We start from the raw sequence: 27,485 nt of genomic DNA on the forward strand, positions 1-27,485 counted from the left end.
GCCCGTTTGGTCAAAGAACCTTTGTGGCTAAAGCAACTTTGGTCAAAGCAGTTGTGTTCAAAGCACCTTCAATCATAGCACTTGTGGATAAAGCTCAGCAATAAACTATGTCGAGGTAGGCATTAATCCCGTAGAGATTCCACCCCGCGCGGATTATGGAAGTATACAGTCTATATAATTCATCAATACTTAATCGGTGTCCGCCTACAAAGTTTTAAGTGCCCCACCCTTTCCCAGAAAAGAACGTGTTTTAAAAAAACCCTGTTATGTTGATCGGTTTGGATGATTGAGAAAAAAAAGCCCTTTAAAAAATCTCAAGTGGTAAAATCATTTTAGCAACGCAAATTTAAGGCGCAATAAAAAGTCGTATATAAAAAGTCAAGGTTATCTACTGCAACAACATGTGCATGGCTTATTCGAAATTTTAGTTTCATTTTCAGTTTTAAAACGAAAAACAAGTTTTCAGGGTTCTGGGTCAACGTGACTTGAATGAAAAACGAACTAGACTAGACTGTAAATGAATATTTTAGATAGGGCGGGCAGGGTAGGCTAAGATGAGACACACAGAAAGGCGGTCAGAGAGAGGTTGGTTGGTGGTGGGGGGTGGTCGGGGAGGAGTGGTTGTGAACTTGTTTAAATAGAATCTTACGTCTAATGCATTTTTCTATTTTTACTTTCTCGTATATACGAAGTATAGAGAAAGTATTGTAATAGTGCGAAAATAAATCGAGATTTTTACAAATCTCGACGTTTTACACCTCACTGATACGGAAAAACATATATTTGCAATCTTGTCCGTATGTCTGTGTGTCTGTCTGTGTGCGTGTGTGTGTGTGTCCGTGTGTAAACACGATTACTTGAGTACCGTTACAGCTAGGTTGATGAAATTTCATATATAAGTATTTTATCAAAATCGTAGATCCGTATCAACTTTTGAGCGATTTCCGATAACCGGAAGTGGTACTTTTCCTTCTTTGAATTTTTCAAAAGCCTATAACTTGAGTACTATTTCAGATAAATAAATGAAATTTCACATGTAAGTAAAATATCTAATTCTCTACCTTCTGTTAAATTTTGAGTAATTTCCGTTGACCGGAAGTAGTAATTTACGCTACTTCCGATTTCTCAAAAAACTAACGTAAATTTTTAAAGTACTAATAATATTGCGCACTATTATGCACTTTTTTATTTGGCGTTCACTTGGTGTGCATTTTTTTTGTCTACGAGATTTTATTCTATTTTTAAAACTTTATGTATTTAAATGGATTAAAAATCATGTCTATAGCCCGAGTTCCCATCCCCTGTTATTTTATATAAAAATATTCGAGAAAGTTTTGGGAGATCACTCCCGGTTTATTTTTGGTATTAAAACGTAGGAAACAGAAATGAGGGCGTATATAGGTTGTGTTCGTGTATACTTGGCGGAGAGGGAAAGTGTGTGTTTAGAGGGGGGGGTGTGGTCGGGAAGGGGTGGTTGTGAACTTGTATAAATAGAAACTTACTTCTAATGCAATTTTCAATTCTTTACATATTAAAACGTAGTTAATAGAAGAGATTGTATAGAGGTTGTGTTAGTGTATATAAGTATGTTTTTTTTGGGGGGGGGGCGATTAAATAGAAACTAACTTCTAATGCATTTTTATTTCTTTTGTATTAAAAATAGAAAACAGAGAGAAGGCAGTATAGAGGTTGTGTTTGTGTATGTGTGCGGGGGGGGGGGCGGGTATTTGTGTATGTACAAATATGTTTGCATGTTTATGATGTTATATGCATGTGGATACAGCTTTGGGTGACTTTAGTTCAAGATACAACGCTCTGGTGAACTTTTTTTATATTTCAATATCTACACATCGCACAGAAATGCCATATTTGCTAGCCGCTATTAAAAATTACCCCCCCCCCACCCTCTCAAGCCGCGATCTCTTCCGCTTTTGTGCCTGCATTCCACCTTGGGGAAAACCATATCCCGGGGTTAACTCAGCTCAGAAACACACTCCTTTGTGTGTTCTAGACTATTCAATCATAACCTCTAAATGACCCCACCCTAAGTATTTGTATTGAATACTACAAATACAGACTAAACCTCCCTAATATCTCTTAATATTATCAGTGGTGGAACTAGAAAAAAAAGGCCACCCCTCAAAAAAAATGTCTGGGCCCCCTATATATATATATATATATATATATATATATATATATATATATATATATATATATATATATATATATATATATATATATATATATATATATATATATATATATATATATATATATATATATATATATGTATGTATATATATATATATATATATATATATATATATTGTATGTGTGAAAGAGAGAGTGCTTACATATTTTTCTTATTGATTTGTCTTTCTCTGGAGTTCAATGTTTGTCAACAGACGCCCTCCCCACCCCAATTTTTCACCTTGACCTAAATTGCATGCGCCCATCCTTTCTAATCATGATCAACAGCATCTCAATAAATAAAAATACTCCTGGTGTCTTGAAGCGTTGTTTGATTTTCATTGGATCACGATGGTTAGCTCAGGCTGTACGATTGGTTGGCTGGCTGAACACCAAGCGAGCATGCGCAATCTAGCCATGATCACTTCATAAATTTTATGACACTTCATCAGTTGCGTACCTGTGAGAAGTTCAGCTGGTAGGATTTTCCGTTTACAGCTTGATAGATGTGCCTGTATTACGTGACTTAATCGTCTTAGATAAAACCATTTTACAAGAGCTTTTATTCGGGCATAGTAACACACATAAAAACGAGTTAATTAAATAGTTATGTTCGAAACAATTAGGCACTCATTATTTATAATTTTCGCGAAAACTTTTGTTTTTCCAAAATTTAGGGAACATTCATCTGTTTAACCTTAAACCATAAATGAGTCCTGCAAATTAGTAATTATTTCGGTTAAGAAATTAAAGCTGGTTTAGTATTATCGTACAAATTATCGTGAAATAATGGCTTGTTAGGGAGGGTTAATATTTTCTTCTCCTATAATTAATACTTTAAAATGATTACAGATATTTCAATACAATGGCAGCAACGAAAACACTGTACATTACTGCGTTTGTCTTCGCAGTTACAATTGGACTAACTACAGGAGGTACGTAGGTCTGTGGTATTCATGAAAATCTGGAACCATATTACTGAAATCTTTTACAAAAGAAACTGTCTTAAAGAACTTTTTTTTTTATAACATTTCAAAGAATCTAATATTACATTAGCATCAGTACTTTGCACCCCTCACCCAAATGCCTTGATTTGCCTCTGTTCAGTTCGGCCCTAGTTCGGCCCTAGTTTTGTAGTCTGCAATTGTGTCGCTGTTGTATGATCTAACAGAGATGCCCACTATGCCCAGCCACTATCCGGGATTCAAACTCGAGACCTTTAGGTTAGTAGACGTACGTTCTAGCATCCGATCTCGCCGTTCCCCAGATGACGTAGAGTTCATATATTTCTTGACCTCAAAGTGTGAGGGACAGTCTGCCTTGAACTAAATCCAAACGCCCGCACATTTTTCAGATTTATACTACACAACTCTATATGCATAAACATATACAACTCTCTTTCTCTCTATCTTTCAATATTTATTTATATACGTTTATATGTATATAAACATTAATATATATATATATATATATATATATATATATATATATATATATATATATATATATATATATATATATAATTTCTTGATCTAAATCTTTTGTTATGATCATATAGACTGCGAATCTGGATTAACACAATGCTACAGCACATTCCTGCAAAATGTTGCAAGCCACGTCACTAATGTAAACGCCATTTGCAAGTGAGTGTAATATTGAATTAGGCTTAACATACGATTGGTATACAATTACTATGACTTATGTCTATGTCTATGCTTATGTCTTAGTCTACTGCTGTGGATGTGCCTATTCAGCGTAAGTACACGCATGTGTATTTGCTTAAGCGCATGATTTTATTATTAACTATATTAAACTGTGCTTTTATGACATCAAAAGTGCTGCAAACAAGACATCTGCAGTGTCTTTGTTTGAAACAGTATTGATTTTGGTTGAAAATTGGAGTGGTTGTTGTTCTACTACCTTAATTCTCCAACGACTAAAGTAACGCCTATACAACAATATATATATATATATATATATATATATATATATATATATATATATATATATATATATATATATATATATATTAATACTAATAGTTTCGCTGTCTGTGTATCTATCTATCTATCTATCTGTGTATCTATCTATGTATCTGACAAGAAAGCTCTAGAGAAAACACAAGCAAATTAAAAACATGCAAAGTAATTCGAAAAACGAAGTATGACGTCGTCACATTTAGCATAGAGTAGAAAATAATATCAAGCCGGAGAGTGCACACAGTAATATGACGTCATTGATTCTCGAGTAAACATTGAATAAAAAGGCAATTTTGTCTAATCTAAATGGTTTGCGTGAAGAGTTTCTTGCATACAATTCTTCGGGTAGGGGCGAAGCCCCACCCCCGCGTAAGAACGTCTGAGCCCCCCCCCCTCCCCAACTCAAAAGAAATTTCTTCACCGATACTCTATAATAAAAGTACCGCCTAATTAATGTGTCTGATCTAAAAAGTGGTTTTCTTGCAATTTCTTTAATGCAATTCTTCGGGTAGTGGCTAAGCGCGACACCAGTCTTTCTTTCAGACTTTTTCCTCCCCGGAGGGGGGAACTTTTCTAATCTAAAAAGCGTTTAGCGTGCAGTTTTTTATTCCAAGCATCTCTTCCGGTAGGGGCGAAGCCCCGCCCAGATTCTTCCTTTAGTTTGTATGATCTACAAATGCGACCGGTGTTTATTTCAGACTTTTTCCTCCCCGGAGAGGGGTGGGGCAAAGCCCCCTCCTCGCAAGTAGAGTTGCCTGAAAGAAACTCTAAATGCGACTTTTGTCATGAATGAGATTAGGTTCATGGTTTAGGGATATGCATATGACTATATTTTGTATAAATTAAAGTACCGAGAAAATAGACAGCACTATCAACCTAGCGCCCGTTGTATCCTTCCTCAACGGGCCATTTTTCTCGTATATATATACATACATATATATACGCATATAATAACATTTGTTAAATATGATAACTAATTTTTCTTGTCTATTCTTTAGTGACATGCAAACTTTTGTCGCTTGTGTATTTCAACAAAACTGCGGCTTAACAGCAGAAATCGAGACACAATTAATCGAGCAGATGAATTCACAGCTGCGTCAGTTAGGACTTAAGTGCTGTGAGTTATATTTTCTTCATTTGTTTCAATCTAATCATCTGAATGCCTACTTAACTGATAAACACAAACTGTGGGCTGAACTTTCAATATATCCATTGTACTCAAACTTTCAAAGTCATTCGCCCTGGGACTAAAACTTAAGAGACATAAGGGCACTGAATTAAAACCTATGAGACACAAGCCACCGGAACTAAAACCTGCAAGCCTATAATTTCACTGGGCTAAAACCTACAAAACTTCAAGCCCAGTGAACTAAAACATACAAGACTGTAAGCCCACTGTACTAAATCATCCAGGAAATAAGGCCTAGAATAAATCTGAAGGAAAATAACTCAGCAGTTAAATATATCACTGTGTAAATTACATATTTCGTTTGTATTTAATAAAAAAGTGACATGCATCTTTATTCTTGGTAAAGTCATATTTAGTGAAGAGTTAAAGTAGGTATATTACTATATTCAGATACCAACCATTATGAAATACATCATTTACTTTTCTTTCAGCATTTAGTGCAGCCGACCTCATCAACAGTAAGTAAACAGTTCTTTTATCTTATTATCCGTTTTTACAAGCTTTTATTTAACTTGCTTCCTCTGTCTGTCGCCAGTCTGTCTATATCGTAAGGGGGTGGCTGAGGTATCCGAAGAAAACCTACCGTTCCCCGAACGAGATGGAATTTATATAGAAAATGTATACATTACCAGTGTCCTCCTTCACGGAAGAATTTAGTCCACCCTCCCCCCCCCACCCTACGGATAAAAAAGTCTGAAAGAGACACGGTTTGTAAGCCAGGGAAAACTTTACATGTCCAATCTGGTCATTATTAAATTATCGATACTGGATCATCAATTATTGTAACTCTGTAACATAAACCATTTCACATGCATTGTGGGATTGACTCAGTTTTCATAATAAAAAAATCTAAAAACTCTAAAAACATGCCGAGATTCTTCAAACAGGAAGTTAATTTTTTTTCCTCGAAAGTAGTTAAGTGGACATCTGTTGTTTATCCCTTCTGTTCTATTTATAGATGACTTTATTTATATTAAACAAGTATACTAACAGTAATTATTTCCCTAACGTGAGTTAGGTACCCATCAGAGTTGGGTGGACTCAGGGACGATAGGGAGAGTATAGGCGGCTGGGCATAGTGCTGACACACCATCTCTTCATATGCCGAGGTCACAGAAACAAGTGAACTCCACTTCACTTCCCCATAGACAGTCAGGTTTGAAAAGGGACTTTACTTTTTACTAACAGTAATATGAATGTTAATAAAGTAATGAAGGAGAGATCTCTTTTCTAAAATGACGGGACATGGGGCATGTGATGTAGCATTTATATGTTTCTGAGACCTCAGCATATAAAGGTATAGTTTGGTCTGTACTATATGCCCAGCCGCATTTTCTTTCCCTAACCTGAGTTAGGTATCCACCAGAGTTTAGTAGATTCATGGACGTTCTACAGATTTTAACCAGGATATGTACTCGAGACTTTCCGATTTCCTGTTAGCAGTCTAGCGCTCTACTGCAAGGCTACGCCGTCTAATATTAATATTAATTATTAAGTATTTTAAAAAGAGTGCAGATTCATTTTTACATTGTTTCTTCAAATATTTTTTTAGAGTACAAAAATGGCGCCACAAGCATCAGTACACTGCCATCAGCTTTGATGCTGCTCGCCTTGGTCACGGTGTCGATCTTGGTCAAGATTTTTTGAATGCCACACATTTCTCTTTATTAATGTGTTATTTCACAAAATCCTTTTTATGTTGGTAACTACTTTGATTGTTAATGTCTTGTATACTGAAACATTTTTCTTTTGTCAAATTAATACTTAGAACTGTGACACGTCTTATAATTTGAAGGTCCATTAAAAATACATTTACAATTTGTATTTCCCAAGATTCATTGCTATTTATGACTGTTTTTCTTTACAAATAAAATCTTCAGCCATTAAAGTAATAAAGCAGAAACAATATTTGAGGGCTATGCGTTTGTTTCGTAAAATTATGTAAAATGTTTCGAATTACATATCATATTTGTTTATGTAATAAAATAAACCGGGAGTGTTCTCCCCTAAACTTTCTCGAATATTCTTATATAAAATTAACAGGGGATGGGAACTCGGGCTATAGACATGATTTTTAATCCATTTTAAATACTTAAAGTTTTAAAAATAGAAAAAAAATCTCGTAGACAAATTAATTGCACACCAAGTGAACGCCAAATGGAAGTAGCGTTTATTACTACTTTCGGTCAACGGAAATTACTCAAAATTTAACAGAAGGTAGAGAATTAGATCTTTTACTTACATGTGAAATTTCATTTATCTATCTGAAATAGTACTCAAGTTATAGGCTTTTGAAAAATTCAAAGTAGGAAAAGTACCACTTCCGGTTAGCGGAAATCGCTCAAAAGTTGATACGGATCTACGATTTTGATAAAATACTTATATATGAAATTTCATCAACCTAGCTGTAACGGCACTCAAGTTATCGTGTTTACACACGGACAGACAGACAGACAGACACACAGACACACAGACATACGGACAAGATTGCAAAATTATGTTTTTCCGTATCAGTGAGGTGTAAAACGTCGAGATTTGTAAAAATCTCGATTTTTTTTTTTTGCACGATTACAAGACTTTCTCTATAGGCTACTTCGTATATACGAGAAAGTAAAAACAATGTTTTATTTTGCGTTTGTTTTAGTACTCGTTAATGCTTCTGTGTTTATTTTCTATGCCTTTAAAGGATTACCAAGATATCTAAAAGAGAGTGCAGACATTCTATTAACAAATGCTTGAAAAGATTCAATACAAATCAAACTTTAACAAGAGTACTCTACATAGAATTTTTCTAGTTATCCGCCTACGCTCCACACTGCTGAAAAATACTTTTTTACTTGCTCTTTTATTACTATTAGATTATTCTTACAAAATACAGTTTATACATAGTTATAACAATTAGTACAAGCAAAAAGTAAAGGATCCTATTCACACTTAGCGATTTGGGAGGCGAAGTAGAGTTTAAATGTTTCTCGGCATATGAATGAAAGCTAATAAGTACTTTGCCCGGCCGCCTTTTCTGTCTCTAACATGATTTAGAGTTTAATAACAATTTTGTGGGCTCTAAAAATTCGAGGTCCCTAGACCATAAATCATCCAGACCAACTAGAATAAATATTTAACTCTGTCAGGTTGCATTTGTAAAGAAACATCTGAAACAAAGCTTATATGTTACGATATTCAGTTGAGGTTGTAAGTACTTTGAATAAACGTGACATATTTTCTTACTTGACAAATAACTTTATTTACAAAAGGTTAGAATACACGCAGTACATATAAATATGTCTATGATAACAATAAATTATTAATATAATCCTTGACAAAACAACTACAATATTAATTAGACAAACATTGGATTAAATACTGGATGCATAGGAACACCCACATCAGTTAGCTTCCCCCTACATTCATCTAGGTGACACCCCTAACATATTCTATCATCCACCATATATACCGTCGCATTTTCACACTACAGTCAGTGAGCGAATTCGACAAAAGCATGCAAAACCGGAGTGGTCTAGCGGTAGAGAGCTGGACTGCTAACTTGTAAGTCTTAAGTTCGAATCCCGTTTCAAGTCAGTAGACCGTCTTTGAGTCCATCCAACTCACGCTAGGAAAGGTAAATGCGGCTGTGTATAGAAACAAGTGAACTCTACTTCACATTTGAAAGGGAAACTTTACTTTTACTTTTACAATGCAAAATCTAAGATTAATCGTCCACACATACACATCTTATGGCCAGGTATTCCACTATCAAACAAACAATACACATCTAATACGATACACCATTTGTCAAGTCTGCTATAGCTTCGTTTTGATTATAGATTGTATTTCAAAGTATACAAATAGCATCCCGCAATCTATAGCCTACCGACTACATGGAATATTTGTGAAATTTTTTACAGCGACTCTCAATCGGTCTAATATTTTAAAATTTTGTACAAAGATTGATATTAATCCGCAACGATAGCGAACAGTGTCGGAAGATATCAAATAATTTAACATCGTTTAACTTGAAATATTCATATTATTTTTCAAAACCGTTCACAACGAAGAGTTCGAATAATGGGGAAATCGAAGTTATAATTAAACATTGCTAGAACATTTTTTGGAAAAATTAGACCATCTCAATTTACATGTATAAAAGACAAGTTACGGCTATGTTGAAAATCCCCTGAATCCGTTAATCAATTCTTTTGAATAAAAAAAATGACAGCTCGATACATGCACAATTTTTGCAATTCGATTTTGCACTTACAATACTTACGAGGGGAGAGCAAAGTTTCAAACTAATTAAATTTTGCCAGTTGTATCAAAGGTAACGTCCCTTGCATTTGTTATTTGTAGACGGACAAGGCACAATAAAAAAATTAATAAGTGCTTTTATGCAGCAGATACAAAATGTATATAGAATGTTTTTATGTAGCATTATGTAAAAATATATGTTCAACAAACATGCTGAAGCAGTGTTGTAACATACATTCGTGTAAAGTAGTGTGTCGGCATGTTAATAAGTCGCTGTTGCATTTCATCCGGATGTTTAAAACGAAAAACAAAACTAATTTTATATTTAAATTTTAATACGTTTATTCTTTATTCTTAATGTAACTTTTTCTTTTTTTTACAAAATACAATATATTTTAAAATATATCATTTAAATCTTATACATGAATCTAATGCATTGCAATTATAGTAAAAAAACTTGTCACTATTATTCCGTTGCTTAAATAGAGACTGGACAAAAAAACAACAACTGGTAATCACCGGATAAGATCGATCTCCTACCAAATAGGCTGTGGTTCTCGATAGTTCAGCACACTTCAGTTGTAGGTTAGATTAGAATAGGATAGAATAATCTAGAATTAGGGGAGAGTGCGTGTGTGAGTTGAGTTTACCCTAGAATATTGTTAACCCGCTGTGTTTATGTATTGTTATCCCAAGGTCGAATGAGGTATAAAAGTTGGAGTGAATGATTGTCAGGGGTTAGTTGGTAGAAGTTAGGTCGAGGGCTATTCTGTAATGTGAATATGTGAGACCGAATAAACGTATTGAACGTAAACACGAGTCGTTCTTGAGTTGAAATTAACCAGGGCGTGACAACACTGGTTTCATCTTGTTTTTTTTTCCACCATGTATTAATTGCATTATCCACTATCTATATATATATAATTCTCTTCTGGGAGCCGTTAGAAAACAAGCTGCAAGCGCCTCCTTGCAGTCCCCTCTCTTTCTCTCTATCACTATCACTACCACCCCCACCCCACCCCCACATTGTCTGGTGAGCTGTGGTCACGCTGTTTACATTTTACAATCGTAGAGACGGGTTTGGTGACGGCTATTAGGGGCAGATAATTTAGTTTGAAACGATTTTAAACTTAGAGGAGGTAACTAAGAGGAGGCTGCTTTCACGTGGGGGGGGGGGGGGGGGAGGGGGGGGTTTAGTGTTTTTTCAGTGGCAGAATTGGTACTGTCGAATTCACAAATTATAAATTACTGAAAAGTAGAAAAAAAAAACTAAATAGCGGCGTATGATACGCAGCGGGTGGGCTCGTTTTGGATATTATCAATTGTTATACAGCCTTAAAGAGTCATTGTGTTTGTGATATTGCGTGTTTACTTTTTATTGGGTAAAGACTTAGAGCGGGTTAGCATGTTATTACTACGAACGCTTGCGCAGTTCCGTTTTCAATTAATGTCACGTGAGCCTGCGCAAAGAGAAGTTTGTTCACGTCATAAGGTAACTGACTGCGTCTCAGTTGTTTGTCTTGTCAAAGTTCAAGTGGTAAGTTTTTTTATATTTACGACTTAATTGCCGTTCAGTATTTTTTTTTTTTCAGCCATAAGATTAAAGCATTAAAACTGTAGATTATTGGAGCTGTGAAACTTAAATCAACTCTTATTGTTTAAAGTCAACCAAGTAAAAATAAAAGAAAAGCAGATAATAAGTTGACACGTTATTGTGTTTGAGGAAACCCCTTCTAACATTAGAATTAAGAACGAAGAAGAATTCTTAAAAAAATATAAACAGCAACCAACTACAAACAGATGATGTTAAGTAAAGATTCTGTGTGTTTTATGATTTCTAATTCTATAAATCATAGGGTTATATGTTTCCTTTAAATAATAGACTTACAATATTCACATACAGATCATTAAATTAAAATGGCGGCCATGAAACACTTGTGTCTTACCGCTTTTGTCTTGCTGTTGACTATTGGACAAACTTCAGGAGGTACGCTTAACCTAATTGGTTCTCATAAAGTTTGGTATATAATACATTTTTAAAAAGTTGATTTGATTAAATAAAAAAAATACTATTCGCAACATAGTTTCAATGAGATGGGAGAGTTATACACCTTCTAAATAATATAAATATTTCAACTGGAACCGACTGGTCAAGAGGTAGAGCGCTCGTCTACCAATATGTAAAGCAGTCTATTTTCGAATACATTTACCGTTCTTGAGTCCACAGCACGTCCGCGGAGCTCTGTTGAGCAACAATTGAGAAAAGTAGAGGTGAACATAGAGTTGACCATATTATCTTTACATTTGCAAATTTAGAGAATAAGATAAACGATGCTTCATCATTGAAAAGATGACGTGTTTTTTAATAGGTCTGATATTAATGTTCCAAAAAGTGTTTTGTGACATGCTATAGGGGTTATTTTTTTGTCTTAAGAATTATGCATGCTTACATTAAAACAATTATCTAAGTATTGAGTATCAAGCAAAAGTTGCATATATTCTTTTTGACCATTAAAGCTTGCCACAGCTAAAGTAAAGAATAACGCAAAGACGCGTGTATTTATATATATATATATATATATATATATATATATATATATATGTGTGTGTGTGTATTTATATTTATATTTATATATATGTGTGTGTATGTAGAGAGTGAGTGAGAGAGAGAGAGAGAGAAAGAAGCACCAAATATTGTTTCTCCCGCAAATAGTATTGTAGGGATTCCTTAGGCGTCATACATAAATTGACGGTTTTTACCTACCATCTCCCCTCCGTCACACATCGTCACAAAAAGCCAGACCACCCCCCCCCCCTAAAATGACGTCACACCTCAGCTTACAACCCCCCTCAAAACTGCAGTTGAATTTTTTAAACATCGATATTTTTCAAAAATATTGTCTGAACTCTGTCAAAATAGAGTATTTTAATTAATTCCTCTTACAATTTATTGAAACAGTTCGTTAAAAAGCAAAATAACGTCTAAAATTCGTTTTAAAACATTGCTTTTTATAACGCAAAAGTGTGAATTCGCACCATATGAACCCCCTCCTCCCCCTCATCACACACCGTCACAAAATTAGTGACCCACCCTCCCCACTACAAGTGTGACGTCATTTATGGACGACCCCTTATTTTAGTGTTTTCAAAAAGCACTGCGTGTGTTTTTTAGATCTTTATCGAGCTAAAAACAATTTAAAGTCAAATCTCAAACAGCTGTGCAGTTCTCATTACAATTCAATTTTCTGTTGTGCAAGATCAAAGCGTTTGAATTACCTAGATGTCGTCTTTAATCTAACATAAATCTAGCATGTGCTTAGTTAGGTTTTCTGATCTTCACCCTACACAAAAGGAAGCTTATTGATTATATTACCAATCTATAATTAATGTTCTAAAACATAAGCGTAACATTTCTTAGAACATTAAAAAAAAAACACCATACCAAGTATACCCAAAATGCAACATTTATAAAACATTAATAATAGAATCAAATTAATTACCTTAGGCTTAAAATATGTTAATATTGAAATTATTCATTAAGGACAAATTTATGGGGATTCGATATAAAAATTACAAACTAAAAAAAACAAACATAATTAAACTTAGCCTTTAAATTAGCCCATATATTGTAAACTAGTATTTTTGTGGGTTTTTTTTTTTTACCTTTTTATTATAATATGGATTTTTTTTTTGAAAATACTAGCCGGCAAGTACGACAACAAGAAGTCTGTGCCCTACTTACAAGCCCTATTAGCATCAGTTATAGTGGGCAAAGCTTAAGTGTTATGAGACCGATTGCAGGGACACGTTTTAGTTTCGTGACTGTTATTTTTTTCTGTTTCCCCTACTGTACCTTTGATGGCGGTCGTATTTTGTAATAAAAACAACTACTAAAAATTAACCAGAAATAATCTAACCACCATATTATCCACCATCTTCCCCCCCCCCCACCTTACATAAAACCTTATAATCGGTAACACATTTTTCAGCTTCATGTTGATTTTAGATTACACTGAAAGGATGCATGCAATATTTATCATTTACGTTAAGTTACGTTACATTACATAAAACTGCAAGCTATTTCTAAGACAGCCCCACCACCTAAAACTATAATTATGTATGTTATTTTTTTTGTAAAATAACTTCTAAAGTTAAATAGCCTTTTCATCTTAGTTTAAAAAAACATATTAATTTGCATATAGTGTTTTAAGAATCATGTATAAGTCTAGTGAGTCCATGTATTGAAAGAGAGGGTGCTTATATGTTTTCCAGATTGATTTGTCTTTATCTGGAGTTCAATGTCTGTGTACAGACACCCTCCCCTCACCACCTTTTTACCTTGACCTAAATTTCATGCGGCCATCCATTCTGTCCATGATCAACTACATTTCAATCAATAAAAATAACTCGATTAAGTCTTGGAGCGTTGTTTGATTTTCATTGGATCAGGATGGTTAGCTCAGGCTGTACGATTGGTTGGCTGGCTGAATACCAAGCGAGCATGCGCAATCTAGAATACCTAGTGTAAGCCCTGCTAAAGGGGGGGATACCTTTTCTATCGACCTTTCCTAGGCTTATCTAAATAAACTGTCCGGTCAGTGCAACCGTGGTTAACCCCACAGTAGTTAAACCCTAACCTTTGTATAAATAAAATACACACATGAAATAAAGCTTATAGTTTTATTTTCATATGAAAATGGAACCAACTATAAAAAAGTAAACATTACTTCAAATCCAAAACATCCTAGTCAAACAGTAAACAAACAAAACACAACATTCGATGGAATATTAATTACATTCGATGCCTCGGATAGTCTAGGCTCTGACCACACAGACAACCTTCCTATCCCGAAACGCCACCTAATGTCCACACGAAACAAACATGTCATACAAAATAAACATCGAACAAAACAATACATACAAAACATTACATACAAAACATCCAAAGTTACAAAAGCAACCTCGCTCCACGCACGAGGTTCGACAAGCGCACAGCGAGTAACTGACCAGAACTAGATGTACATTCTACTTCGGTCAAAAGAAAGAAAAATCCAAGCGGTCAGTTTATATACTCTACTCGGGCGGAAGGGGAAACCCCCGTAGCCGCTGTCCAGTTGACCATTCACGCACACTAGTGGGCATGCGCAATCCAGCCATGATCACTTCAGAAGTTTAATGACACTTCCTCAGTTGCGTACTGGTGTAAAATCTGCCCTAGGTTATGAAGTCTCTAATTGTGTCACTGTTGTATGATGTAACATAGATAGATATACCTGCACAATTTAAATCTTTTGTTGTTGAAATAGACTGCGCTGTTGGAGTAACACAATGCTACACAAAATACATGGACAAGGGTGAGATCCACCTCTCCAACAAAGACGTCATTTGCAAGTTAGTGTATTGAACATCGAAATAGGTTTAACATACAATTAGTATATAATTACATTGACTAATATGTCTATGTTTAAGCTTACGTCTTCGTCTACTGCTGTGGCTGTGCCTAGTCAGCGTAAGTGCAATGACCATAGTACCGCTGAAATACATATATACAAAGATTATATATATATATATATATATATATATATATATATATATATATATATATATATATACATATACGCATATAATATATTTGTTAAATATAACAAATAATTTTTCTAATCTATTCTATAGTGACATGACAACTTTAGTCGCTTGTTTATTTCAACAAAACTGCGGCTTCACAGCAGAAATGGAGACACAATTAACCGAGCATATAAATTCACAGATAAAGCAGCATGAACCTAAGTGCTGTGAGTTACATTTCCTTCATTTGTTTCAATCTAATCAACCGAATGCCTACTTAACTGATAAACACAAACTGTAGGCTGAACCTTCAATATATAAACTGTACTCAAACTTTCAAAAAACACTGGCCCTGGGACTAAAACCTAAGAGACATAAGGCCACTGAATTAAAACCTATGAGACATAAGCCACCGGAACTAAAACCTGCAAGCCTATAAGTCCCCTGGACTAAAACCTACAAAACTGTAACCCCAATGTACTAAATCATCCAGGACATAAAGCCTAGACTAAATCTGAAGGAAAATAATTCAGCAGTTAAATATATCACTTAGTAAATTAGATATTTCGTTTGTATTTAATAATAAACCGTGAGTGATCTCCCCAAAACTTTCTCGAATATTCTTATATAAATTAACAGGGGATGGGAACTCGGGCTAAACACATAATTTTTAATCCATTTTAAATACTTAAAGTTTTAAAAATAGAATAAAATCTCGTAGACAAAAGAATTGCACACCAAGTGAACGCCAAATAAAAAAGTGCATAATAGTGCGCAATATTATTAGTACATTAAAAATTTATATTAGTTTTTTGAGAAATCGGAAGTAGCGTAAATTACTACTTCCGGTCAACGGAAAATACTCAAAATTTTGCAGAAGGTAGAGAATTAGATCTTTTACTTACATGTGAAATTTCATTCATCGATATGAAATAGTACTCAAGTTATAGGCTTTTGAAAATTCAAAGTAGGAAAAGTACCACTTCCGGTTATCGGAAATTGCTCAAAAGTTGATATGGATCTACGATTTTGATAAAATACTTATATATGAAATTTCATCAACCTAGCTGTAATGGTAGTCAAGTAATCGTGTTTACACACGGACAGACAGACAGACACACAGACACACAGACATACGGACAAGATTGCAAAATTATGTTTTTCCGTATCAGTGAGGTGTAAAACGTCGAGATTTGTAAAAATCTCGATTTTTTTTTTTGCACGATTACAATACTTTCTCTATACTTCGTATATACAAGAAAGTAAAAAAGTGATATTTATTCTTGGTAAAGTCATATATCGTGAAAGAGTTATATATATCACTATATTCAGATATAAACCAGTATGAAATGTAACATTAGAAAATATTTTTCAGCATTTACTGTAGCCGACCTCATCAACAGTAAGTAAACAGTGCTTTTATCTTATTGTCCGTTTTTACAAGCTTTTATTTAACTTGCTTCCTCTGTCTGTCGCCAGTCAGGCTAGATCGGAAGCGGATGTCTAAGGCCCCCGAAGAAAATCTACCGTCCCCCGAACGAAATGGAATTTACATAGAAAATATACACTTTAACAATGTCTCCCTGCACTGGAAAAATTAGTCCACCCCCTCCCTTCCGTGAGAAAAAAGTTTAAAAGAAACACTGTATGTAAGCCAGGGAAAACTTTACATGTCCATTCTGGTCATTGTTAAATTATCAATACTGGATCAATTATCGAAACTCAGTAACAGAAACCATTTCACATACATCGTGGGATATTTTTATAATAAATAAACCGGGAGTTATCTCCGTTAAACTTTATCGAATATTCTTATATAAAATAACAGGGGGTGGCAACTCGGGATATAGACATGATTTTGAATCTATTTTTAATCCCTTAAACTTTTTAAAATGTAATAGAATATCGTAGAAAAAAGAATTGTACACCAAGTTAACGCAAAACAAAATGTATATAATAGTGCGCAATATTAGTATTTTATTAATTTACATGCCTTTTTTGAAAAATCGGAAATAGCGAAAACTAATACTTCCGAGCTCGTAAATTACTCAAAATTTGATAGAAGGCAGATAATTAGATATTTTACTTACATGTAAAATTTCATTTATCTATCTGAAATAGTACTTAAGTTATAGGCTTTTGAAAAATTGAAAGTAAAAAAAGTTTCACTTCCGATAATCGGAAATCGCTCAAAAGTTGATACAGGTCTACGATTTTGATATAATATTTATATATAAAATTTCATCAACCTTGCTGTAACGGTATTCAAGTTACTGTGTTTACACACACACACACACACAGCCAGACACACAGACATACATACACACACAGAGACATACGGACAAGATTTAAACCCAGCTTTAACGGTGCGAGAGTCTTCAAACAGGAAGGTTAATTTTTTTTTCTCGAAAGAAATTAAGTGGACAACTGTTTATCTATTCTGTTCCAATTTTAGATAACTATAATTATATTTTACAAGTAGACTAACAGTAAAAGGAATGTTAATAAAAATTATCGAAGAAAGATCCATTACCTAAAATGTCGGACTATGGGGCAAGTGAAGTAGATTTCATACGTTTCTGTGATCTAAACCACATAATTTTCCCAGTGGCGTCGCTAGGACGGGTGCCACCCGGAACGGCACATTATATATATATATATATATATATATATATATATATATATATATATATATATATATATATATATATATATATATATATATAAATATATATATATATATATATATATATAATGTTTAAATAGGTTTATATATAGTTGTAAAGGTGTCACGTCATCCCCCTGCCATTTTGCCAAATGGAGTAAATTTTTCATCCAACTATATTTGAATTGGAAAAGAGCAACGTTGTCATATAAATTTATTAGATGTGGTGTCACATACTTTTTTACTTTGATTAATCATTCATTACATTGACAAAAAGCATATATGTTTTAAATTATTTGCAATTGTTTTGCCTTGGTGTCACCCCACTACACGATGTCACCCGCTGCGGTTCGGACCCCCACCCCACCTCGCGACGCCTCTTGAGCTAGGTACCCATCATAGCTGGATGGACGCTCTTTTGACTTAAACCAGGTCTCGAACTCGAGACTTTCTAGCGCTCTACCGCTAAGCCACGCCGTCTAATATTGATATTAATTAATAAAATACATTTTAATAAGAGCGCTGATTCATTTTTACATTTTTTATTTCACATTTTTTTTCAAGAGCACAAAAATGGAGCCACAAGCATCAGTACACTGCCATCAGCTTTGATGCTGCTCGCCTTGGTCACGGTGTCGATCTTGGTCAAGATTTTTTGAATGCTACACATTTCTCTTTGCTACTGTGTTTCTTTCACAATAGCCTTTTTATGTTGGTAACTACTTTGATTGTTAATGTCGTGTATACTGAAACATTTTTCTTTTGTCAAATTAATACCAACTTTTTCTGTTTCTAACATCTACAATTTTATTTTTAACTTCTAATTAAAAATATAAATTCTGCAAACTAAATTTTTATAATGAAATTCTTTAACAATAAAAAAAAAAGAACCAGCAAAAACTTAGAACTATGACACGTCTGATAATTGGAAGGTCCATTAAAAAATACATTTATATTTCCAAAGATTCATTGATATTTATGGCTGTTTTTCTTTAGAAATAAAACTTTCAGTCATTAAATCAGAAAAAAAAATAATTAACGGCTACACGTTTGATTCGTAACATTTATGTAAAATGTTTTAATTACATATCGTATTTGTTTATGAAATAAAAAATAAACATAATGGGGTGTTTTTGCGTTTTTTAATACTCTGGAATGCCTTTGTGTTTATTTTCTAAGCCTATAAAGGATTACAAAGATATCCACAGAGAGTGCAAACATTCTTTAAACAAATTTTTTAAAGAAACAATACAAGTCGAACTTGAAGGAAGACAAGAGAACTCTAGATACAATATCTCTATTTATCCGCCTATGCTCCACTCTGCTGGAAAATATTTTTTTTACTTGCTCTTTTATTACTTTTAGATTATTCTTACCATATGCAGTTTATAAATATTTATAACAATTAGTACAAGCAAAAAGTAAAGGATCCTATTCACACTTAGCGATTTGGGAGGCGAAGTAGAGTTTAATTGTTTCTTGGCATATGAATTAAAGCTGATCAGCCGCATTTTTTGTCTTTAACATGATTTCGATACCCATTAGAGCTGAATAACAATTTTTGGAGCTCTAAAACTTCGAGGAATCTAGATCGTAACTCAGACCTACTACAAATCTTTAACTCAGTTACGTAGCATTTGTAATGAAACATCTAAAACAAAGCTTATATGTTGAGATATTCAGCTGTGGCTGTAGGTACCTTGATTAAACCTAACTTAGTTTCTTATCAAACAATAAATCTTTATTTACAAAAGATTAGAATACACATAGTAAATATGAAAATGTTATATATTAATTAGAAAAGCATTGGAATAAATACTGGATACATTGGAACACCCACATTGTTCTAACGGTCAACAAATGTAGCTTCCCCCTAAATTCGACTAGGTGACACCCCCTACGCATTCTATCATCCACCATATAAGACCGGGTATTATACTATCACACAAACAATTCATTTCTAATACGAAACACCAAAGGTCAGATTTTGATACAGTCTCGTTTTGATTATAGATTGTATTTCAAAGTATAAGAATAGCTAGCATCCTGCAATCTATACAGACCAACATTAATGTTTCGTAAAAAATTTCACATCGACTTTCAATCTGTCTAATTATTAAATGTTTGAACAAAGAATGATATTCATCGGCAAGGATGGCGAACAACGGCAAAAAAATCAAAATAATAATTTAATATCGTATAAATTGAAAATATTTTTCAAACCGTTCTCAACAAAGAGTTCGAATAATGGGGATTTCGAAGTTATAATTAAACATTGCTAGAACATTTTTGGACAAACTAGACCATCTTAATGTACATGTATAAAAGACAAGTTAATGCAATATTAAAAATCCCCTGAATCCGCTGGCCATTTCTTTTTCTCCGTGTCAAAAGATTGACGGATTAATACATAAAATATGTTCTCAATTGTGAACGTTCGACCACTCTTCCGCTATTCGATTTTGCACTTACAATACTTACGAGGGGAGAGCAAAGTTTCAAACTATTTAAATTTTGCCAGTTTATTAAAGGTAACGTCCCTTGCATTCGTTATCTTTAGACGGACAGGGCACAATAAAAATTAACAAGTGCTTTCGTACAGCAGATAAATATTTATATAGAATGTTTTTATGTAGCATTATAAAAATTATATGTTCAACAAACATGCTGAAGCAGTGTTGTAAAATACTTTCGTGTAAAGTAGTGTGTCGGCATTTTAATAAATCGCTGTTGTATTTGACCCTGCTGTTTAAAACGAAAAACAAAACTAATTTTATATTTAAATAAATTAATTTTTTATTCGTAATGTACATTTTTCTTTTTTTTTTTACAAAATACATTTGATTTTAAAATATAATATTAGAATGATAATAAAAACATTGACACCTTTATTCTGTTGCTTAAATAGAGACTGGACAAAAAAAAACAACAACTGGTAATCAACAGATAAGATCGATCTCCTTCATATATAGGCTGTGGCTCTTGATAGTTCAGCAAACTGGTTTCATCTTGTGTTCTTTTGTTTCCACCATTTGTAATTGCATTATCCAGTATTTTGGATATTATCAATTGTTATACAGCCTTAAAAAGTCATTGTGTTTGTGATATTACGTGTTTACTTTTTATTGTAGGGGAGGTATCAGCTTTATGGGATTCTACTAACCTCTTCTCCCCTATCCCTATCATGGGGTAAAGACTTAAGCGGGTTAGCCTGTTATTACTACGAACGCTTGCGCAGGCCGCAGTTTCGTTTTCAATTAATGTCACGCGAGCATGCGCAAAGAGAGGTCTATTCACGTCATTAAGGTAACTGACTGCGCCTCAGTTGTTTGTCTTGTTAAAGTTCAAGTGGTAAGGTTTTTTTTTTATTTACGACTTAATATTCGTTCATTGTTTTTTTGTTTTTCAGCCATAAGATTAAAGCATTAAAACTGTAGATTATTGGAGCTAGGAAACTTAAATCAACTCTTATTGTTTAAAGTCAACCAAGTAATAATAATCGGACAGGCTTATAAACCTTGTAAAAATTTACAATTTTCTTTAATTTTTTGAAAATGACAAAAAATTATTTACAAATCCTAGGAAATACAATTTTGTGTTATCTGTAATTAGGCCTAGATTATTTAATTTAGTTATATTATTATTACATCAGTTTAACAGAGTTATTTAATTGAGGAAGGAATCGGTTAGGTCGAGTCGGTAAAGCACATTGTTAGTTAACCGAAAAATCTCGAGGCTTGACAGCTGGGAACAGCAACTCTTCTAGGAGAGATAACTCCAAAAATAAAACAAAAGAAAAGCAGGTTGAAAACGGAGTCAACGGCGTCATATGGCGCATGATAAGTTGACACGTTGAGGAAATCCGTTCCTACTCTAGGATTAAGAACGAAAAATGATTCTTTAAAAAAAAAAGCAACAGTTTATAAGAAGATTATGAAGTAATGATTCAGTGTGTTTTATGATTTCTTTTTCTTTAAATCATAGGCTTATTTTGTTTTCTTTAAATCATAGGCCTACATATTTCACATACAGATCTTTAAATTAAAATGATGGCCATGAAACTCTTGTGTCTTACCGCTTTTGTCTTGCTGATGACTATTGGACAAACTTCAGGAGGTACGCTTAACCTAATTGGTTCTCATAAAGTTTAGTACATAATACATTTTTAAAAAGTTGATTTAATGAATTAAAAAAATACTATCTGCAACATAGTTTCAATGATAGGGGAGAGTTATACACCTTCTAAAAATAATATAAATATTTCAACTGGAACTGACTTGTCGAGAGGTAGGGCGCGCGTCTACCAATATGAAAAGAAGTCTATTCTCGAATTCAGCACGTCCCCGGAGCTCTGATGAGTAACAAGTGAGAAGAGTAGAGGTGAACATAGGGTTATCCATATTATCTTTACATTTGCAAATTTAGAGAATAAGATAAACAATACTTTATCATTGAAACCATGATATATTTTAAAAAAATCGATCTGATATTAATGTTCCAAAAAGTATTTTGTGACCTGCTATATGGGTTATTTTTACTCTCCCGTATATACGAAGTATAGAGAAAGTCTTGTAATCTTGCAAAAAATAAAAAAAAATCAAGATTTTTACAAATCTCGACGTTTTACACCTCCCTGAGTCGGAAAAACATATTTTTGCAATCTTGTCCATAAGTCTGTGTGTGTGTGTTTGTCTGTCTGTCTGCAAACACAATAACTTGAGTTACGTTACAGCTAGGTTGATAAAAATTTCATATATAAGTATTTTATCAAAATCGTAGATCCGTATTAACTTTTGAGCAATTTCAGATAACCGGAAGTGGTACTTTTTCTACTTTGAATTTTTCAAAAGCCTATAACTTAAGTACTTTTTCAGATAGGTAAATGAAATTGCACATGTAATTACACGATCTAATTCTCTACCCTTCTGTCAAATTATCAGTAATGTTCGTTAACCGTAAGTAGTAATTTACGCTATTTCTGATTTCTCAAAAAACGCGTGTTAATTTATAAAGTACTAATAGTATTCCGCACTATTATGCACATTTTGTTTTGGCGTTCGCTTGGTACGCAATTCTTTTTTCGACGAGATTCTATTCTATTTTTAAAAGTTTAAGTAATTAAAAATCATGTCTATGTTCCGAATTGCCATCCTACATAGTGTTATATAAGAATATTAGAGAAAGTTTAGGGGAGATAACTCCCGGTTTATTTTGTCTTAAGAATTATGTAGGCCTATAGCAAAATAATTATCTAAGTATTGAGTATCAAGCAAAACTTGTATATTTTCTTTTTGACCACTAAACCATGACACATTAAAAGTAAAGAATAACGCAGAGATGCGTATATATATATATATATATATATATATATATATATATATATATATATATATATATATATATATATATATATATATATATATATATATATATATATATATACATATACATATACAGGCCTATATAACTTCCTTATGTAAATCTTTTGTTGTGCTGTTATAGACTGCCTTTCTGGAGTAACACAGTGCTACACTACATTCGTGGAAAATGTTGTAAGTCACGCCTCTAATGAAAACGCCATTTGCAAGTAAGTGTATTCAACATCGAAATAGGTTTAACAAACGATTGGTATATAATTACAATGACTTATGTCTATGTCTAAGTGCAAGCATATGTATTTGTTTAAGCGCAAGATTTTATTTTTATCGATATTAAATTGTGCTTTTACGACATTGAAAATGTTACAACTGAAAGTATAAAAACTGCTACAAACAAAACATATGCAGTGACTTTATTTGAAACAATATCGATTTTGGTTAAAAATTGGAGTGGTTGTTGTTGTCGCACCTTAATTCTCCAGTGACTAAAGTACCGCTGAAAAACATAAATTATATACAACATATATATATATATATATATATATATATATATATATATATATATATATATATATATATATATATATATATATATATATATATATACGTATAAAAATATATTTGTTAAATATAACAACTGATTTTTCTCGCCTTTTCTTTAGTGACATGCAAACTGTAGTCGCTTGTATATTTCAACAAAACTGCGGCATAACAAAAGAAATGGAGACAGAATTAATCGAGCGGCTGAGTTCAGAGATTAGTCAGTTAGGACTTAAGTGCTGTGAGTTATATTTTCTTCATTTGTTTTAATGTAATCAGCTGAATGCCTACTTAACTGATACACACGGACTGTGGGCTAAACCTTCAATATTTCCACTGTAGTCAAATTTTCAAGGACGTAGGACCCGGGACTAAAACCTAAGAGACACAAGCCCACTGAGTTAAAGCCTAAGACATAAGCCACTGGAACTAAAACTTATAAGACTGTAAGCCCACTGAACTAAAACCTGCAAGGCGTAGATTAAATCTGAAGGAAAATAATTCACAGTGTAAACTACATATTTCGTTAGTATTTGCATATAAAACTGACAGGCTTCTTCATGCTTGGTAAAGTCATATCTCGTGAAGAGTTAAAGTAGGTATATTACTATATTCAGATACCAACCATTATAAAATACATCGTTTACTTTTCTTTCAGCATTTACTGCAGCCGACCTCATCAACAGTAAGTAAACAGTTCTTTTATCTTATTGTCCGTTTTTACAAGCTTTTATTTAACTTGCTTTCTCTGTCTGTCGCCAGTCTGGCTAGATCGGAAGGGGATGGCTGAGGCCCCCCGAAGAAAGCTTACCGTCCTCCGAAAGAGATGGAATTTATATAGAAAATATATACTTTACCAGTGTCCCCCTCCCCCCCCCCCCCCCAGGAGAAAAAGTCAGAAAGAAGTACTTTATGTAAGCCAGGGGAATCTTTACATGTCCATTCTGGTCATTATTAAATTATCGATACTGGATCAATTATTGAACCCCTGTAACAAACCATTTCACATACATTGCGGGATTTACTCAGTTTTTACAAGCTTTTATTTAACTCACTTCCTCTGTCGTCGCCAGTCTGTCGTCAGTCTAGATCGAAACGAAGGAGTGAAAATTCGGAAACTTCTACTTGACCGATACGATTCACATTTGACACGTGGGTCAAGACATGAAGACAATGCAATCTAAAATTTAATTTGTCTTAATTGGATGCCTAATTAATTTTTTATGAATTAATTAAAATGTGGACCGAATTAGTAGGCATGTCTAGCCAACCACACCACACGCGTCATCACGTTTAATAGCTGCGCCGTCACGGTACGTTCAATAGCTGCGCCATCACGTTCAATAGGCACGCAATGGTTTTTAGTCATGTAACTCTATTGTAAATAAAACATGTAAAGTACTGAAAAAAAAATTCATAAAAAACGTTTTAATAACAAGCTTTTATGTAATAATGCACTAAAAAGTAGAAAATAAATTATAGACTACTATTTAAATAACTATAAAAAAAAAGCGTGGGTGTCTTCCTTAACATTAGTAATGGTATCCAATAGATACTAAAGTGACCCACGCTTTTCTTTATAGTTATTTAAATAGTAGTCTATAATTTATTTTCTACTTTTTAGTGCATTATTACATAAAAGCTTGTTATTAAAACGTTTTTTATGAATTTTTATAATAAAAAATTCTAAAAACTCTAAAAACGAAGTAAACATGTCGAGATTCTTCAAACAGGACATTATTTATTTTCATATTTTACTCTAGAGTAGTTTAAGTGGACATCTGTTGTTAATAACTTCTGTTCTACTTAGAGATGACGATATTTATACTAAACAAGAATACTAACAGTAATATTAATATTAATAATGAAAGAGAGACCCTTTTCCTAAAAGGATAGTCCTTGGGGCAAGTGAAGTAGACTTGACTTTTCCTAATCTGAGTTAAGTGTCCACCAGAGGTGAGTAGACTCTGTGACGTTCTACGGATTTGAACCCGGATTTGAACTCGAGTCTTTCCGGATAGAAATCTAGAGCCTGGTACGTCGGACTCCCAAGTCCCCTACATAATAGCGTGAGGGAGGAGAGGTGCAAGACTGCCGGGAACCAAAAAGGGTTTGCTCCCGACCCTAACCAGATATTTTGACTTTAAGCTGCGGCCTTCACGTGGCTTCGGAAGAGTGCCACTAGTCGGACCAAACCCATGACCCCCCTAATGGGTGCGGAATGGCTAGTGGTAGCCAACAGCGTCTGGTGGGTGGGGAAGGAAAGACCGGTGAGAGCCGACGGAAGTAGCGACCGATGTGTGGGAAACTATTGTGGTCGGAGTTTGCTACACTGAGGCCTGCCTGGCTAATGGAAGTCAACCTTCTGAGCCCGTTTCCATATATATATAGAGAGAGAGCAATCTAGCGCTCTACCGCGAAGCTACGCCGTGGAATATTAATTAACAAAGTACGTTTTAATACGAGTGATAATTCATTTTTACATTAATTTCAATTTTTTTTTCAAGAGTACAAAAATGGCGCCACAAGCATCAGTACACTGCCATCAGCTTTGAACCTGCTCGCCTTGGTCACGGTGTCGATTTTGATCAAGATTTTTTGAATGTCACACATTTCTCTTTGTTAAAGTGTTTCTTTCACAAAAGCCTTTTTATGTTTGTGATAACTTTGATTGTTTATGTATTGTATGCTAAAACATTTTTTCTTTTTTCAAAATCATACAAACATTATGTGTATTTAACCTTGATAAATGTGAATTTTAACTTCAAAATAAAGATAAAAATACTTGCCAAAAAATGTTAATAATGAAATACTTTAAGAAATAAAATTAGCACCAGCAATACTTATAAACTTGACACGTCTTATAATTTGAATGACCATTAAAAATACACATTTAAATCTCCAAAGATTCATTGACATTTATGGCTGTATTTTATATTTTTATTTGAAATAATGAAAATAAATCTACAGCCATTAAATGAGAAACAATATAATTAACGTGCTATAAGTTTGACTCGTAACATTTATGAAAATGTTTTTAACTACATCTGATTTGTTTATGTAATAAAATAAAAATAATTTTTATTTGTAGTTCTGAGAAATGGATTTGTGTTTATTTTCTTAATCGATTTGGTTATATCCGTACCCACCCCCCATTCCCCGTGAAAGCAGCCTCCTCTTAGTTAATTCCCCTAAGTTTAATAATAATCATTAAAAAAGTTTTTAAAAACCCACGTTTTCTGATTGAACTAAAAAGTAGAAAATAACTGCTATACATCACAATAATGCAAGCGATCACTACTATAAGCGATCAAAAACGTGGGGCGCCGAAGTAAAAGTTATATTACTATTGATTAGATAATACTATTGACTTTTATTAGGGAGCTTGTAGAGAGTCAACAGTATTAGAAACTGTAAGAAAATCACGGCGCCCCACGTTTTTGATCGCTTATAGTAGAGTGATCGCTTGCATTATTGTGATGTATAGCAATTATTTTCTACTTTTTAGTTCAATCAGAAAACGTGGGTTTTTTAAAACTTTTTTAATGATTATTATTTTCTACTTTTTAGTCTTTGTCTGTTTGTTTGCATTAAAATCTTGCTATCGATTTTATCTTTTCACTTTTTTTTGGGTAAACGAAGACAACTCGTAAAAAGACAACTCGTAAAAAGACAACTCGTAAAAAGACAACTCGAAAAAAAATCGTTTGTGAATACGTTACTGACTAGAACAC

At 33.5% G+C, this 27,485-nt stretch overlaps 2 protein-coding genes across 5 annotated transcripts; both read left to right on the top strand.

Moving 5' to 3' along the window:
• Window positions 1-2,597: 2,597 nt before the first annotated feature.
• Window positions 2,598-18,798, top strand: LOC131930733 (uncharacterized). Of its 2 annotated transcripts, XR_009384165.1 has the most exons (7): window positions 2,598-2,668; window positions 3,043-3,125; window positions 3,749-3,833; window positions 5,168-5,286; window positions 5,790-5,816; window positions 6,911-7,153; window positions 18,766-18,798. XR_009384165.1 is itself a non-coding variant. In XM_059287326.1 (6 exons), exons 2-6 carry the CDS (start codon window positions 3,056-3,058, stop codon window positions 7,003-7,005), a joined length of 396 nt encoding a protein of 131 aa, XP_059143309.1. In that variant the 5' UTR covers window positions 2,598-2,668; window positions 3,043-3,055; the 3' UTR covers window positions 7,006-7,176. The 2 variants fall into 2 exon arrangements, 1 of the variants encoding a protein (XP_059143309.1); XM_059287326.1 differs by lacking the exon at window positions 18,766-18,798 and having other exon boundaries at window positions 6,911-7,176.
• Window positions 11,502-26,841, top strand: LOC131930734 (uncharacterized). Of its 3 annotated transcripts, none has more exons than XM_059287328.1 (5): window positions 11,502-11,590; window positions 14,910-14,994; window positions 15,277-15,395; window positions 16,544-16,570; window positions 26,259-26,838. In XM_059287328.1, exons 1-5 carry the CDS (start codon window positions 11,521-11,523, stop codon window positions 26,351-26,353), a joined length of 396 nt encoding a protein of 131 aa, XP_059143311.1. In that variant the 5' UTR covers window positions 11,502-11,520; the 3' UTR covers window positions 26,354-26,838. The 3 variants fall into 3 exon arrangements, with proteins under 3 accessions (XP_059143311.1, XP_059143310.1, XP_059143312.1); XM_059287327.1 differs by lacking the exon at window positions 26,259-26,838 and adding an exon at window positions 18,398-18,798; XM_059287329.1 differs by lacking the exons at window positions 11,502-11,590; window positions 14,910-14,994; window positions 15,277-15,395; window positions 16,544-16,570 and adding exons at window positions 21,843-21,949; window positions 23,336-23,420; window positions 23,874-23,992; window positions 24,410-24,436 and having other exon boundaries at window positions 26,259-26,841.
• The last annotated feature ends 644 nt before the right edge of the window (window positions 26,842-27,485 follow it).

The sequence above is a fragment of the Physella acuta genome, unplaced genomic scaffold (genome assembly GCF_028476545.2).
Source record: "Physella acuta isolate Inbredline_101_S28 unplaced genomic scaffold, ASM2847654v3 ptg001832l, whole genome shotgun sequence".
NCBI lineage: Eukaryota > Metazoa > Mollusca > Gastropoda > Physidae > Physella > Physella acuta.